The sequence below is a fragment of the Lissotriton vulgaris genome, chromosome 7, assembly GCF_964263255.1.
Source record: "Lissotriton vulgaris chromosome 7, aLisVul1.2, whole genome shotgun sequence".
NCBI classification, from domain to species: Eukaryota; Metazoa; Chordata; class Amphibia; order Caudata; family Salamandridae; genus Lissotriton; species Lissotriton vulgaris.
In genome coordinates, this window is record NC_141695.1 from 1341818761 (window position 1) to 1341836760 (window position 18000).

General features: G+C 46.5%; 2 protein-coding genes across 2 annotated transcripts in view; one reads left to right on the forward strand and one right to left on the reverse strand.

Moving 5' to 3' along the window:
- LOC147703652 (uncharacterized) overlaps positions 1–18000 on the reverse strand; it is a 1900603-nt gene that overhangs the window by 1616638 nt on the left and 265965 nt on the right. The gene's annotated exons all lie outside the window — the stretch shown is intronic.
- Positions 12673–13797, forward strand: LOC147703654 (syncytin-2-like). The gene has a single exon (XM_086928941.1). The coding sequence runs from the start codon at positions 12694–12696 to the stop codon at positions 13795–13797; it is 1104 nt and encodes a 367-aa protein (XP_086785067.1). The 5' UTR covers positions 12673–12693.

The window sequence follows — 18000 nt, forward strand, 5'->3', positions numbered from 1 at the left end:
TGATTATATAAAAATTCTTGGTCTTTGAAGAAGAAACCTTTCTTGTTGTGTGATTAATTGTAATATTCAGGCGTCAATTGTTGATAATTGTCATACTTTTAATACTTGGGAGCGCGCTTGGTATACTAGTGGAGTTTTCCACTGGAGGTTCTTTTGTTACTTTGGGCTGGCTGCCCTATCACCAAGCAGCACACCTATCTTTTGTAAATTGTACACAAAAAATTTTTGAGCAATATTGATATCAAATCAGGGAGTGCGCAGATAAGAAAACATTTATCTTAACAACAAGGCCACCGCAAAGGCCATGGATACAATTAGACTATGAGGCCCAGGGTGAAGCCCCACCACAGAGCGACACAGCAGCTAACCTAACACAAGCCCCTCGCGCATTCCCTAACTACAACCCCCAGAGGTCACTGCCACAGACACCTGTGCGCCAGGCATCACCTCCTGTAGCCGCACCACGCAGGGCCCAACTCAGGGAGGTAGACATTGATAACTTAGGACTGACCAATGTGCTTGAACGGGCGGAAAGGAGGTACAGGCAAAGAAGGACAGAGGTAGAGAATCTCACAGTGTTAGGTAACCACGGGAGACCTGACGACATCCTAGGAGAATACATACAACGTCAGAGGGGAGCCCATGACTATGGGGGTGCTTTTCTCAACGGCAAATGCTGCTGTTGAAAGAGCCTGTTCGCAAGGATAGTGGCCTTTCATCACTGAGTCCAACATGCCACTGAAGTATGCAATTGGTTTGGGACCCAAGGGGTATTTCTGGGTGAGGACTGCTGTCATGACCTGTCCATTACAATGTGTGAACAGATAGAATTCCTTTGTATAATCAGGAGATCCCAACACTGGTGCATTTGTAATCTCATCTTTTAATTTTACAAATGCTGATGTCATTTCAGGTGTCTAGTCAATCTTGTTATGCCTGTCCTTAGCCATTTTGACAGCTTTCAAGAGTGGTCCAGTTATAGTAGCATAATCAAAGATCCACTGTCTGACATAGTTCACTAGTCCCAGGAACTTTTGCATGTCCTTAACTGTCTGTGGTTCTGGAGTATTCCTTATTGCTTCTACTCTTCCTGGTGTAACTCTTCTTCCTGATGCTGAAATCAGTTGACCTAAATACTGTACTTCTTCCTGACAGTATTGTAGTTTTTGCTTGTCTACTTTGTATCCTCTATGTGCTAATGTTGTAAGCAGAGCAATTGTATCTTTTCTGCACTCTTGCTCTGTTGCACTGCAGAGGAGCATGTCATCGACATATTGCAGCAAGGTGCTGTCACATTGGAAATTTGATAAGTCATCCTTGACAACTCTGTTAAACACACTGGGGGACTCACAATAGCCCCGAGGGAGCCTTTTGTACGAAAATTGCCTATGCCTGAATGAAAATGCGAATAGGTACTGGCTTTCAGGATGCAGTGGGACACTGAAAAAAGCATTTTTCAGGTCAATGACGGAAAAGTATTTTGCATTTTGTGGAATGTTAGTAAGGATCACTGAAGGGTCAGGGACGATGGGAAACTCAGGTATCACTATGCTGTTAATCGAGCGAAGATCATGTACTAGCCTCCATTGATTTGTTTGTTGTTTCCTCACAGGAAAAAGACAGGTGTTGCAAGGTGAGATACAAGGATATATCACACCTTGATCCAGTAATGCTTGAATTGTGGGGGCTATTCCTTCTTCGGCTTCTTTGGACAAAGGGTACTGGCACACTCTGGGAAGAATGGCGTCAGGTTTCAGCGTCACTTTGAATGGTTCTGCTGATCGAATGAGCCCCACATCATTGGGACCTGTAGTCCAAAGGATGTTGGGCACCTGAGCTAGGTCTGAGTCACGTGCTGTATCAATTACTGTGAGTTGTGTTGGTGTTCTGATTTCAACTGTCACTGACACGGGGACTGGAACCTGGTATACAATGTCTTCTCTATTACCGAATAATTCCTGATCTGTAATGTCTCTTACCCGATGTCCAGGTTCAATAAAAATGACACAGGCCCATGCCTGGCCATAGTCATCACATGCTATAAAGACACCATATGTTGGTGTTAAGTTAAAACATTGTATTCCTAGGATCATATTTGTCTGGGCCTGGCATGTCCTGTAACTGAGGACGGAAAAGAAATTCTTTGGGTAGCTGTACAGTGCGCCCTGCCATCTCTGGTGAGTTGGCAATGACCATTTGCACAGCTGTGGAGAATGCTAGTTCATCCACTGGGCGAGCTCTAATTTGGTCTCTCATGGAAGAGTCCACAGTGACAGCCATCATTCTTGTCAGTGATGTGCCAGGGATGGAGCAAGTCATTGTGCCTTTTTCATCAAAATGAATTGTCATGTTTAATTTGGCCATAAGATCACGGCCCAATAAATTTACGGGGGATTCTGTCGAGTAAAGCAGTCGTTGCTGAATGCTTTTGCCTCCTATTTTCATTGGTACTGGCTTGGTGAAAGGGACCCTTGTAATTGCCCCAGAGAAACCCTGTGTGTCTACACTTTGATTGGAAATAGGCAGTGCTCCCTCTGTTATACAGGAAAATGTTGCACCTGTGTCAATCAGAAACTTATACGTTTTGTTGTTGATCGTGACATACACAACTGGGTCCTCTCTAATATTTGTGAGGCACGACAACAAGGGACACACTAGGGTCTTCTGTGGGCTATCCTAGCTGGTGTACCTTCCAGCCTGATGTTGCTGTATTGTACCCTGCAGAACCGGATTGGCGGGCTGCAGTACTGTGGCTCCCTGAGGTACAAGAACCTGTGTCTGTGGCACCATTTGGTACACAGGCACCTGTTGTTGAACCAATTGTGGCTGTGTTTGTTGGACTGGTGTCTGTAACTGTACTTGCTGTAACATTGGCTGTTGCTGTCCTGCAGACGGGTAGGTGTACACTACGTTGGGCTGCAGAGGCTGTGTCTGCTGCTGAACGTATTGCACTGGTACCTGGACTTGCTGTGGTTGCCCTCTGCCTGCTGATTCTTCAACATATATTTTAGTGCGGCATTCCCTTATCATGTGCCCTGGTCGCTGACAGTAGTAACACAGTGGGGGTCCTGGCTGCTGTGTGGGTCTTTGATAGCTCATCCCCCTACCTCTTCCTCGCATTCCTGATGACCTTGTTTGTCTGTTATCATAATACTGTTGTTGCCTCTGATTGTTTCTGGGGTGCTGTGCCTGTGTCTGCTGGACTGCTGCCTGCGTGTCTCCTTGTAATGCGCTCTGGGCATTTTGTGGAAATTGGGTGACAGTAGTCATTCGACCCACTGGTGTGGCTACCATTATTGTGTCCACAGCCTCCTTTTTTAGGTCGAGCAGACCTTACTCTCAATGCGTGAGCATTGAGAGTGTCTGCTTCAGACCTTTTGCCGCCCGTATGGGGAATGAGTTGGGAATGAGGACACGAATCTGTTACGAGCTGCGTTTTTCCTCGCGGGAGCGCGCGTCTGATACCTGCGCATGCGCGGTGCAAGCCCTGGCTCTCACACAGACACAGGCAGCCCCCACCCCTCTGCATGCACGCACGCACACACACAGGCGCAAGCCCTCGCTCACACACAGACACAGGCAGCCCCCACCCCTCTGCATGCACGCACACACACACAGGCGCGCGCATGCACACGCAGGCACACTATCCCCTGCCTCGCATTCTCTCAATCACACACAGTCACGCATGCGCACACACATGCACACACACACACGCACGCACACACGCATACACACAGGCCTTCACATTAGCCCTGGCCCTGGCCCTGGCCCTGGCCCTGGCCCTGGCCCTCCCCTCCCCTCCCCTCCCCTCCCACCCCACTCACCGGGCTCTTTCGGCGTGTTTCGTGTCTCCTCTGCAGCACTGGTCGGAGTCGGCCGGCTTCACTGCTTCCTCGGCGGCGGCGGGCGGAACTTCCTGCTGGATTGCAGGCCCCGCCCCCGTCTCGGCCAAAAGTGCCTGACTTCCGGTTTACACGGAGCAGGGCTGCGGCGGTGATTTCGAATGCTCACTAAGTTATTGAATGTTTTTTTTTTACTGCTTTTAACATAAAAATGCGGGCAAAGCCAATAAAATATAGTCTTGTGACTACCCTGCGCTTGTTTTTGCTGATGTTGTTGTGGTGGCGAAACTCCAGAGCAGTTTCAATACGTGTGTTCTGATTTCGCTTTGCTGCCCTTTGAGTGTGATATGTACGGTCAGGGGCATTTAGGAGAAGGCGTTGCGTACATCCTTTCGTTTGGTCTCAGCTAAACTACCCAAGGCCATTGTTTTTATGTGCCCGTGCACGAGCTTGCCGTTTGCTCAGGCATTTCTCCTCCCCCTAATTAGTCACCCCTGCTGTTGCTGCCCACGGCCGGCCGTACTTTGTCTCCCATTTCCCCCCTCCCCACAGAAATTCCAAGAGCTTGTTAATGATGCTTTCTCTGCTGTAGCTATATACCAAGTGAGAAGTGGGCTGTTTCAGAATGTAGACACTTCAGTGGCTGGTTCTTGTTGAATACTCCCAGTGAGCAGACACAGCATCAGTTGTGTGTTGCCTGTGTGTTTCTAAACACACCGGATTGTCGTGGTTATGCAAATGTTCCCTGAGAGCAACAGCCCTTTTTGTCTCGGTCTGCTACTTTTAAGGCAGTGCTTTAATTCGAAAGACTGGGTAATCTAAATTGATCCCGACATAATCTCTGAGGCATTGACCGGGCATTTGCAACAGGTTTGTACCACAGAAAAATACTTTTACGTTGGTTAATGCAAATGTTGCACTCACAGTAGCCTTTTTTTGTGCTACTGTATCTGCACCAAAGCTTCCACCCATATAGATACCCAATTTATCGCAATTGAGAGAAAGGTAAATCTGACGTATAAATTAATTAGCAAAAAAACCTTTTAAAGATGGGCTAGAATAGTAACGAAGATGATTTTGCATAATATGCAGAGGGTGCAAATAGAGATGAGCTTAAAGGGAAACAAGAATACAGAGCATCTATTATACGGTCAACATAAAACATGTATACATGTGTAACCACTTTGAAAGTAATACACTAGTTGTAGGGTAATTCGAGCTACGTAAACACTTATAGCCTTAAGACAGAAAACCAAAGATACATATGAAAACGGCCTGTTACTCTTCTCTGCTTCTCTAGTCCCTATTTAAAGAAATAGTAACTACATTTAGACAAGTAGCAAAACGGTTAATCTGGGGGCACACTGTCAGCTGCTCCTCTTATTTTAACTGTTCTGAAGCATTAAAGTTTGCACTGCCCTCTTTTCCTCTTTTTGCCCTCCTTATCTCCAAATTAATTCATGTTCCTCACAACAGTCACGTTTTTTTGTAATTTTATTCTATTCTCCATTCGGTCTGTTTCTCTTCCTTCAGCTAGAAAATAAGTGAGGATTAATGCTAGCCTGCTCATTACACAAACAATAACAAGCTACAGAGGGAAAAAGACAAACAGGTCGTCCTCCACTCACCTTGTAATATCAATACACGTTCATCAAAGAAACCTCTTTTTAGGATAATTATATAGGTGGAGGTGGGGGTTTCCATAACTCTTTCTCCATATACATCCCTCACTTGCAACCAGAGGTAGTGACCTCCCACTTTATTGCCTCTAAATTTCTAAAATGTATGTTTTACAGATGACAGTCACTGGGCTAAAATACCCCTATAAAACATAAAGGAGTGTAGCTGTGAATGATGTATCAGAAACAGATCACAACAATCTATATGTGAACTTAAAAAATAGTGAGGGCAAGATGGCACCTAACATGCGCACCGCCAATAGGACGAGACTAGTGGTAGCAATGTATTATACAACTGACGATGCTTGCCTTCATCGCTTCCTTGCATGCTCTGCAAGCTAACTGAATTTGACCTACAGCCACTTGCGTTTACAACAGTTCTTTTTGTTTCAGCTTGGCAATGCTAAACCGTGAGCTGGGTTCTATTTATTGACAAAAAGATTGCTCATAAAATTGGGGGTAGTTGTTTAACAAATGCCCTCGGCTGCCTTTGAAGGGTGTTGATTGTTCAGGGGTTTATTTATGACTTATAATTCATCTAGCGTGTTTTGATTTTCTTTACCATCATTTTAATTTACCTTCACGTGTTTTTTCCCCGTTTAAAATCCTTTATTCCGAACTTGCCTTTTTTCTTTATTGTCCTGCAATTAATTTTATTTCTTCGTCTTGGCTTGTCCTGCCTCTGACTGGCTTTTCTCCTCTTCTTAATACTTTCTCTCTCTTCCCAGTTCTCTCAAGCAGCCTCTCTTCGGACTGCTCCCTCTTTCATTTCTCCGTCTTTCTGTTCTTACCTCTTCTCTTTCCCCTCTAATGACTTTTGCTCAGTCTACTTTTATTTTCGCCTTTGATTCATATCTCAGCTCACCTCACCGTCTTTTCCTTTCACTCTCCCTTTCTTGTTCTTTGCCTCCTTGACTCACACCGACACTCATCAATGGGCACTCTCGTCCACTGCTCTCTTTTTTCTAACATTCTTAGGAACTTTGCTGGGGTACAGGGTGCGAAATGCCAATGAAGGCTGTACTGTGCATGTGAGGCCGCACTGGACACTCGAGGCTACATCTCGGGATGTAAAGTCATACATGGGCAACTGAGGCTATACTGAGTATGTGAGGCTGGCATATGAAGTCAAGTCAAGTCAAGTCATAAAATTTATATAGCGCACTACATACCCGGAGGGTTTCAAGGCGCTTGGGGAGGGGAGGGGGACTAGATATCCCAAGGGAGGGGGATTATTTGTCAAATATCCACGTTTTAAGTTGTTTTCTGAACGCAAGGTGATTCTGGGTGAGGCGAAGGTAAGCGGGGAGTGAGTTCCATGTTTTGGCAGCCAGGTATGAGAAGGATCTGCCTCCCATGGTGGTTTTGTTGATGCGAGGGACAGTGGCGAGTGCTTGGCTGGAAGAGCGAAGTTGGCGGGAGGGGGTGTAGAAGGACAGTCGAGAGTTGAGGCAATCTGGTCCGATGTCGTAGAGTGATTTGTGTGCGTGGGTAAGCAGTCGGAAAGTAATCCTCTTATTGACGGGTAGCCAGTGGAGGTCTATACGTGGGACCACATTTTGAAAACTAAAAGACCAGGATGTTTAACAAACATAGAAGAAGGACTACAATTTTACATCTGCCAGGCACACAGAATGACTTAAATGACAACGCTGATATACACCGAAATACAGACAATGTGGAACCGAGGGACTAAATTAATTGCAACTTTTAAACCCAGTATCTTGCATGTTCATTACATTACTTTTTGGTAACAGCTGTTAACTTGCCCTACAATGAAACACATAAAAACGTGCCTCCCTCTGTCTTTAGTCGACTCTCTCTAAAAATCAGGACATGTGCTAAAATTGTTGAAATCCAATGTGACAGCTGGTGCAAAACCAGGACTGTCCTCGTAAATCCAGGACGCCTAGTCACCCTCGGCCCTCCAGAGGCTGGCGGCCACGCTCTTCTCTAGTAGTTAGTGCTAGCTGTGAGGCAGGGGCTCCCAGTAAGGTACTGCAGCAGAGGCAGGACAGTGGCGGCTCCTCGAGGGAGTGCTGTGGGGAGAGGCAGGGTGGGGGTAGTAAACTCCGGCATATGGCCGAACCGAGTTAAGTACATAAATAAATAAACAAGCAATGACATAGCCAATAGGACTCACTCTATCTATCTATCGCCCTCGCTCTATCTATCTATCGCCCTCACTCTATCTATCGCCCTAACTCTATCTATCTAGCTATCTATAGCCCTCACTCTATCTATCGCCCTCACTCTATCTATCTAATGACCCCTCCTATCTACCTATCTATCTCCCACACACTATCCATCGCCCACACTATCTATCACCCTCCCTCTATCGATCGCCCTTACTCTATCTATCGCCCTCCCTCCTATCTATCTATCCATTGCCCACATTATCTATCGCCCACACTCTATCTATCGCCCTCACTCTATCTATCTTTCGCCCTCACTCTATCTATCTATCTCCCTCACTCTATCTATCGCCCGCACTCTATCTATCCATCACCCTCACTCTATTTATTTATCGCACCACCACAGCATCACTCAAGGGCACCACAACATCACACAGCATCACTGAACGCCACAGCATCACTCGTCGCCACAACAACATCACTCAGAGCCACCACAGCATCAATCTGTGCAACCATTCAACAACAACTGGTTCAAATATATTCTCTCAATGTTTCAAGCTTTATTACAAATGTCACAAAAAGATGTTATTTCACTTCTGTTCTTGGATTTTGTCACAATAAAATACACTGAACATAATCTTCACAAAAGTTATTTACAAAAGTTTAAGCTATTGCCATTATAAGTTACAATACCTTTTATTTAAGTATTAATTATTAAAAAAAATTAAAAGCCATTGTTATTTGTAATATCAATACATCTAAGTCACGTAAATACAACACATATTGCATTACAAATGCTGTAGGTGTCACATTTGCGAAAGTTAAAACTATTGGCATTGTAAATGATAAAGCTATTAATTTCGCTATTTTCAAAATCAAAACATAAATACAAAATTTGTCATTTACAATACCAATAGCTCAAACTTTCCTAATGCGAGACCTATTGCATTGCAAATGCTTGTCTTTAATTTCTGTTGCACCAATTTAGCTGCCGCATTTTCAATTGCCACCTGCCTCTTCTTCTCCTGCTCTTGCTCCTTTTTACAGTAGTGAATGATATGGTGTTGTATTTCTGCCCATGGCTTGCATTCCATTGCCACTATTCCATCTAACTTGTCTTGCACAGCAGTAGGCAGTCCCTTCTTAATTGTATGGTAGAAGAACCTACAATTACCTCCTGTTATATCCCATTTCTCTCCTAACTCCTGTTGCCACTTTTCCTTCATTCTAGTAATGTACTGTGCAGGATCTTCATTGCTTTGCATTGTCTGAGACATTAGGGACCCGATATCTGGGATATCAGGGAACTTTCTACGCAGCTCACTCCACAAGGCAGACCTTATTGTATTAAAAGGATTACCATCCAGTTCCAAGTTTGTGATGGAAAGTCTGTGGTCAATACGTGTGAACATTTCCTCTGCATCCTCTCCAATCAGGGAAACGAGCAGACTTTTCACATCTCCAGCAGCCAATGGCACCCCTGCAGTGTTTTTCTCAAAGGCTTGTATCCACTTCCCAGCACCCTCTGTGAGGGGCGGAAGTTGCTTTTTTAAATTGTCCTTGTCCATAAGGGACCAAGGGGTGTAGATGGGACGGTCCTCGATATTTTTATATAGCAGTGGCAGCTGGCGCAGCACCCCTGTGGGCCTTGTGCTGTCATACCTGCGTGCGTATTTCTGCCATATTCTCAAGCCTCTGCGCATATAATTGTAATCCCAGTCTTCATCTCCCTCCCCCCTCAAGATACAGTCTTCAGCTGTTGCCATGTCCTCAGGGTGAAAAGACCCTTCTCGAGGCCACACCATCATTTGGGGGGCTTTACTTTCTGTCCATTCTGCCAAGTCATCTGTGAATTTGTCGACATAATAGTTACTCCCTTCTCCTAGCACCACTATCTCATATGGTGTCAGATCTTTGGATGACAACTGTCCTGGCCTACTAACGGCCATGTTGTACAGTGCTCCAGATCTGGTGGTGCGCAGGCGTGCTTTACCTGTTACATCATATACACTGAGCATGCTGTCTTTGCAATAATACAGAAAGCTAAAACAACTCTTACCACACAGAGAGTATCAGGATATGAAGTCATACTGTCATTACCATCGTTGAAGGTTGTAAAATGCCACACTGTGAATCCAGCCACGTTCTTTGCACATCCGATTGCGACAGCTGACGATGACACCCATGATTGTGCCACATACTGCCCAGATGAGTCAGGCACAGCAAAGGAAGACCCATTACCAGACAGTGTAATTTACTTTGTTGATGGTTCTTCCACGATTGATCAAGAGACAGGGATCAGGCATACAGGGGCAGCTGTAGTCAGAGCATACCAGAATAACTCCTCAGACACTCTGGACATTGTACAGCAGATAACATTACCACCCCATTACTCAGCCCAGGCAGCTGAGTTGGTGGCATTAATAGCCGCCTTGAAGCATGGAGCTAATGAAAGAATTACTGTGTACTCTGATTCAGCATATGTCACCACAACAACGCATTCCAGCATATTGAGATGGAAAAGGCGCAGGTTTCTTAAAACAGATGGCACGCCTGTAATGCACAAACAGTTACTTGCAGAACTAATTGATTCTTTGACACTGCCAGCAGAAGTAGCAGTAGTGAAATGTGCAGCACACACGAACGGCCAAGATTTTGTTTCCAGAGGAAATGCAATGGCAGATTGGGCTGCTAAAGCAGCAGCTAAAGGCCAGAGTTGTACACAATCACCATCCCCGACACAGACTGACTGCACCCCCATCTTGCTTGCCAAAGATACAGCCCCAATAGCGCAAGAAGATATGCAAAACGCAGCTGAGGACACCAGCAAGTCACCACTCCCAGATACACCCGACCCAACACTTCCATATACAATTGATGACACACAGCAGTTTGACATCATTGCACAGTTGCACCTCAGAGAGATACAATAAAGTGCCCAGGCTGAAGAAAAAGAGTTATGGAAGAAGAGGGGAGTACAACAGGATGCCTCAGATTTTATTTACAGACAGACAATGACAGGGAAGCCTGTCATGCCACAGGCTCTTTTGCAAATAGCACTTACCCAGCTGCACCTTCCTACACATGTCCCTCGTGATATCATGTCCTCTAACCTGCAGGCAGAATGGTTCATCCCCAATGCACATGAACAGATACAACTCTTTGTCCATCAGTGCCTCATCTGTCAGCAGTATTCACCCAACCCAGCTATGAAAACAGTTGCTTCAACAATACCAAGGCCTAAGGGTCCCTTCAGGGAACTCCACATTGACTATGTGGACATGCTTGACAGATGTAACAACTACCGATACCTCATCGTGGAAGTATGTCCCTTCTCACGATGGATTGAGGCTGGACCATGTGTCCATTGTGACGCTAAGGCCGCAGCTACCTTCCTACTTCGTGAGGTCATATGTCGCTGGGGATTACCAGAATCTATCCGCAGTGACAATGGCGGGCATTTTTCAAACTCCATCTTTGAGATAATAGCCACCATGTTAGGACTAAAACATAAACTTACTTCAGCCTATCACCCACAGAGCAATGGTATTTGTAAGCGCCTCAACGGATTGCTCAAAGCCAAGATCAGCAAAATAAGTGCCACTATTGGAAAGAAATGGCTCTATTGCCTCCCAATTGCTTTGTTTGCACTCAGGAACAGCCCTAGCTCTGATCATCACCTCACACCTCACCAGCTTGTCACTGGCAGATCAATGAATATGGTTGTTCCTTCCACCAGACCTAAAGTAGACAATGAAACGTCTTCTGAGATTGTGAAAGCTGAATTATTTGATTATTTGTGTGCCCTAACCCGTGCTGCTAGGTTTCTTTCCATTCAGACATCCAAGACAAAGAAGTCCTGGTAACATACTAGATGAGGAATACACCGACAATGGCTGCACCACCCCTGTACCCACGACACCTTCCACACCCTCTGTAGACCACACCGAGTGGGACAGGGTACTTGATATCACTGTGAATGCCCCTGGGAAAGGTGTCCCTAGACGTTTCCGTCAGCATAAAAGGAGTGTCAGGTATAAAATGGGTCGCAATAAAACACCAAGGAGATATACCCCTCGCACACAACGTAAGGAGAAAGACACAGAACAAATATCAAACTGGGTTAGTGATCTCCAGGACACAGTTGTGTACACATTCGAACACCACTCTATGCCTGATTTTTTCTCCCAGCGCCCTGGTGTGTCAGTACAGAATGATGGTACCCATAATGCATTGTTAGATAATATGTGGTACAGAGACATGAGGGAGGTGGGGAGGAAAGCCACGAATGATTCCTGCTTTGTGTGCTCATACATTCCACATGCTGTAGGTGCAGACAAACTGCTCATTCCAAAAGAGATTCCACCGACCACTGCCAAATGTCTCCTACACCTGTTCCTTTGCCGCATACATGGTCAGATACAGCTCCAGTCAGCAAAAATTAATACAGCATTTGTAAACGTCTCAGACTGGGACAACAAGTATGTTACGTTCACTGTTGTTTCTGACCCAGTAGAATTTGAGAGAAGAATGGAAGTTTACCATGAAATGGGAGTACCTGCTAATATGATACAGGTCTGGGAGTATCAGTTTAGAAAATTAGGATACTTCACCTTTCCAACACCCCCATCAAAATGCCACTCACCCGAATCCCAACAGACTAATCATACCCATAACGCATGCCCTTGTCAGTGGAGACCCATTCTGCGCCTGAGGGCCAATATATATTTTAATAACAGATGGAATGGGCCACATGATTTAATATGCAAGGCAGCATCCTTAGGTAGCCCGGTTGTAGGTCAAGAGCATAAGCATTATACCAATGAGACTATTGGGAGGGAATGTGCTGAGATATGGGCACAAGAAACTAGAAGATATACACTCAATGAGGGTACAAAGTACAAACCTAAAAGAGCATACAAACTTAAGTCTCCTCTCCTTTGCTTCCTAGGTACCGGAACAGTGTCTGTGGGCCGAAACACAAACTGCAGTCACACAGTGTTTAATTTTGATCTCCAGCACGGTACTTCTAGTCTCATGGACATCTATTGGGCATGCGGCGAGCACATCTATCTGCAGCTGCCCCCCCACTGGCAAGGACTATGTTCCATTGTGACAATGCATGAACTACATCTTGTTGTCCCTGCAGCGAACATTTCCCACATCCACACACACCCAATGGCAGATGACGTTACCCTGCTTCATCATGGGAAGAGAGAAATAATGAAATACTTCTCAGATGGCCCTTTTCATAAAATACCTCAGGATTACAGACTCTTCAATGATGCCGAACTTTTTTTTGGGGGAGTTATCCCCATGTTCCAGACTAAAGCCAATGCTCGCTGGCTGCAAGTGACCAGATATGAACTAATGCAGCTTATCAACAACACCCGGGATGGGTTCAACTCCGTGAAAGAAGAACTTCGACCTCTACGACTTATGGTACTAGAGCACAGATATGTTCTAGACCAGCTAACAGCAATGAATGGTGGTGTGTGCGCCAAGGTGGGAAAATCCTGCTGCACGTTTATTTTAGCGGCCGATGCTGACAACGGAACACTAACGAAGGCCATCGAGGATTTGGACAACCTGGGGAAAGAGATGCATGAGGAAGGAGGTGCTGAAGCAGATCTCTTAAATGGCTGGTTCGATTTGAACTGGATGCCTTCATGGCTGTCTGCAGTGCTTAAATTTTTAATGCCAATTTTCTGTGTGCTGTTATTGTTGTGTTTTGGATCACAGATACTGATATACTGGGTAAAGAAATTTAGTTCTAAAATGATAGGGATGAATTATGCAGGCTCAGGTTCATATACTGGAATTCGTAGGGCTAAGGGAGATGATGGAGAGACGACAATGATGAGCATAGTGGAGTTGACCATTCCTGACTCCCGCCCATTGCCAGACATTCCTGTAATTAGTCAATATCAGGCCCAGGTGCATAGAGTCCAACCACGTTCATCACAGGGGGACTTGATGCGTCCCTATGAGACAATGTGTGATAACTTAGGGAAGACAGATGCAGATTCAGGAAAAGTGCAGGACAAAGATTCAGAGGAACAGCCTCTTTGCGACTCGCCCTGGCCTCTTCCCCCATCTCCAGCTAAGTATGCAGTTCGAATGGTGTTTAAAGATGTTTGATTAGTTCGAATTTCGAACTTGAGGGGGGAATGTTGGAGGAAGAATTTTTAGCTACACAAGCTATCCAAGGACACACCTGTCACCTGCACAACATGACCCCTGTGTAGGCCCTGCTGCTTAGAGGTTACAGGCCTCAGTTACATTGCCCTGAGCACTGCCATTTTCTCTTAGCTTAAACAGAAGCAGAAAGCAGGTCTGACCCAAGATTCACCCAGCTGCTCTTGTCTGCAAGGACCCGCACCCCTACCAGGCCCCACCTCATTGTATATTTCTCACAAACAGCAGAAGTCAAGTTCCTCTATAAATCTTGCAACATACCCCACGTCCCCCACCTAAGCCATGAATAGAATAAGGGAAGTTCCCACCACAGCTACGTCAAGCCAGATATCCGATAAACTGAGGCTAAGTGTGGCGAAATATTATCGCAGATTGCCTGATTAACACATGAATAGAACCCCTCGAAGCAATACTAACACATTTCTGTCGTCCATTGATAGTTTATTCTTAAACTTCCAGTCAAGTGGCAGGTCTCAGTCTAGACTGAAGTATGTACCACAATTACAGGAAAAAGGCCATACCTAACCTTACGGGTGGGAAAGGTAGAGAGCAGGCCAGTAAATGACAATGGACGGGTATGTGATAAGTGGTGGCGTGGGATGACGTAATTATCGTCTCATGTGTTTTGGACAGTATAAGAAGGAGCCCCGCAAGAACACCAGCGGGCAACTCCTCGTCTGTTTGTAGGTATTCAGACCGAGAGTTGTCTCCAAGGGCCCTTGATCAAATGTTCATACTTTTGTGCATGTAAATATTTTACTTGTGTTATGTTTTAACTGCTTTTTAGATAAGTCATTTTATATCCTTATCCATTTTACATTATTGCCCTAGGGGCCTCACAAACCATATACTAAGGAAGGGGTATAAGAACCACGTGAGAGTTAGACAGAAGGCCTAGAGCCTGTAGAATCGCTGGGACTACACTAAACAACCAAAGGTTAGGAAGTAGGAGGCCCACGGGAGACACATGCAGTGTCTAAACACAGTTGCGAGTTACCGTTGACTTATAATGGGAAACAAAGAAGTTACAAAGTTACTGTTTAAGGACACTTCCGGAAGGACTACGACAAAACCCCTTTAGACTAGGACACTTCGAGAGTCAAGACCCACGGGAGCAACGGAGTATTCGTCTTACCTCACCCAGAGAAGCCGGGTGCATAGGTGCCTTTTAGTGTCGGGTTGCGTCGTTGTTTTCTATGGAGATCTGCAAAGAAGTGCTGCAGGCGACCAGAGGAAAAGTGTCCGGGTGGATCCAAGGGTGGATCGACGATGTGAAGAACCTGAAAGCAGAGGGGACAGAGTCTGGGTCACAAGCCAGTGACCAGGAAAGAACCAGGCGATATCGCATGCTTGGAGGTGAAGAAGGTGAGCTTGTCTCTTAAGCCACTAGGTCCAGGAGGCATCGACTATCACCAGGCGCTGGATTCGAGCTGTTCCACTAAGGATCTAGTTGACTGCGGTGTCGGTATCTGGATTGGACCCAACAAGCCTTGGCAGCCGCAACCCACGCAGGATGTGGAGATTGGCTCTGTTGCAGACCAGCAAGGTCTGTGGCGCTTCTCCTTTGAAGGGAAGCTGGAGCAAGCTTGGAGCAACCAAGAACGCAGTTTAGTTCAAAAGAAAAGTCTTCAGGGGGCTCACTAGCCAACGGGAAAGGAACTGGGAAGACGAATCGAGCTGAAATTCAAGAGCAAGCCCCACGCGGCACTCATGGAGTGTGGAGGGCTGAGCTTTGGTGTAAATGGTGCTCGGGTCTGGGGCTTCTCGTTCCCCAATGCCCAACTGCGAGGGTACCTCGGTAGTCGAGCAGTTAGCAAAATGCAGGATGTCCAGGGTGTCCGGTCCCACGTCTCTCGTGTCGGCCACGGGTCTCAGCTTTGCTGTGGATGTGGGTCGGAGTTAGAGAAGTCTGAGAGTCCAGTTCATGTGTCGCTGAGTTTTCGGGTTCCAGCGGGAGCATCAACAAAGCAGACCGGCAAGTTACTGGTGGTGCCTGTTTGCACAGGGTGGTCACTCCTTGACCACAAGGGAGATGTCTTCCGTCTTCTAGTCAGAATAGAATGTCGAAGGCCCAAGAGTTCTGTATCAAACTTTCTTTCCAGGATAATCTAAAGTCCTGGGGACACAGCTCCTATACTTATACTAAGCTAAGGGGCTGGTTTACCTGCCTAGGACCCTCCTATGGGTGGACCTAAGAAGGGGGTAGTTACACCCTTTCCCTTTGTCCAGTTTCGCGCCAGAGCTGGGGCTGGAGTGCCCCAGCAACTGGTTTGAACCTGGCTATGCATGGAGCACCTTGTGTGCCCCAGGCAGTGTCTAGATGCATTCACTGAATGCAGCCCTCCCTGCACCAGTACACAAAACCCCTGTCTGGGGAGGTGCTAGGACCTCCCTGGACAGGAAACCTATTGTCCAGGCCACCCTTGCTGGAGTTTCCCCCAGCAACAGGAGGTCAGACTCGTGTCTGTGGCAGCAGCATCAATTTTGTGATGCTGAGGCTCTGTTTAACTTTAACCGGGTAAAACAGTAACATACATGTCTTTTCCCTATAGAAGGGTGGAATGCTACCCCCGCCACCAGAATTGGCGGGGTAGTATTCCAAAGTGTTTGACACCTTACACAACATGTTTTGATAAAGCCAAACCAAAGTTAGCATTAACCATGAGGATTGTAATGCACGTAAGAGTATATGGTATGGCTACATCATAGAACAGCTATAAGGAGATGGTTCCGAAAGCTGCAGAGGGGCTCAGCTCATGCTAGGGCACCCTCTCACATAAAACCAAGCACTCTTCCTCCAGGATTGTCGAGGCCTACCGTAGGAGTGACTTATAGGTGCATATGTGTCTATATATAAGGTAGATATAGGTATACTATATATAAGTAAAGGGTGATTACACCACCTTACCCAAGCTGAGTGATCAGCCTGTGGTGTCAGTTTGGAGGGCCAGCCAGGGGTGGCATAATACATGCTGCAGCCCCTGGTAGGCCTTGGATGCACCTATGCCCTGGGTATCTAATGTACACTATACAGGGGCTCACAAAGGTGGCCCAATCCCCAATCTGGTATGTACCTAAAGTACATGGAGTCCATTTTATAGGGAGAGCAGATAGCCTGGGGCCCTGAATAGCAGCATCCCAGGCCAACTAAGTCGAAAACCAGCAAAACACTAGGCAAAAAGTTGGGGTGACCATATAGACAGATATCCACCTTCCTACAAACGAAAGGAGATAAGGCTATCCTTGTCCAGTTAAGCCTATATTGCCTAAGTGACCATATAAGGAAGTACCTGCACTAGCATGGTTACCCCCTGTCTCATGGTCCACTACGCAATCCCTCACCCTGAGGGCATCAGAGGGTCTCCACCTTAGGGAATCTCTACCGGTGGTGTGTTTTGGCAAAGCAAAAGGCTGGTGCTGGGATGGAGTACTGAAGTGAGGCTCCACTGATGTAGGGCTCAGCTTCCTCCAATCACTATCCACCATATATTCCTTTCTTTCCATGACTGAGTTGCACTGTGCTCTCAGGGTCAACCTCTGGCTGCCTACAGCTGGAGGCTGGGCCCCTTTGGTTGGACCACTTGAGGGACAGGGGAGGTTTGGGGCCACTAGGTCCCAGGTTTGCCTGTGCCCAACAGAGTCCATCTGGGGGAGGTTCCAACCAATGGGTAAGGGAGATCCCTCAGAGTTTAGAGAAGTTTTCACCTGGCTAGGGCTGCTAGAATGGGTGCCCCTAATCTGCTGATGGGGGGGTTCCTCTGGACAAGGGGCCCTTTGGGGTCCGCTGGTTTCCCTGATCTCTATAGCCCTGGGCTGACTGAGGCAGGGTATAGAGGGGCAGGTTACCTGCTCCAGACTGGGAACCACATTGGAAGGGTCCACTGACATCAGGAGCTCTGCCAGGCCAGGCCTGACTACCTCTGGGGCAGTTCCTTCACAAGGGGTAGGGTCAGTTCCCTGAGGAGGCTGACCTTCACCTAATGTCTGGTGGGAGGGAGGCTTTTCTTCCTCTCCAAGGCTCTCTGTCTGAGTGGAGTGATCCATAGTTTCAGGCTTCACAACACAAACATCTGTACCAACCTTTTCAGGAAGGCCTACCATTTTGGAATAGGTTTCTTTTTCTATCTCAGCCCAGGCTGAGATCTC

What these genes read in the sequence shown, in the direction of transcription:
- LOC147703654 (XM_086928941.1), top strand. Translation starts at nt 12,694, where the DNA reads ATGGACATCTATTGGGCATGCGGCGAGCACATCTATCTGCAGCTGCCC.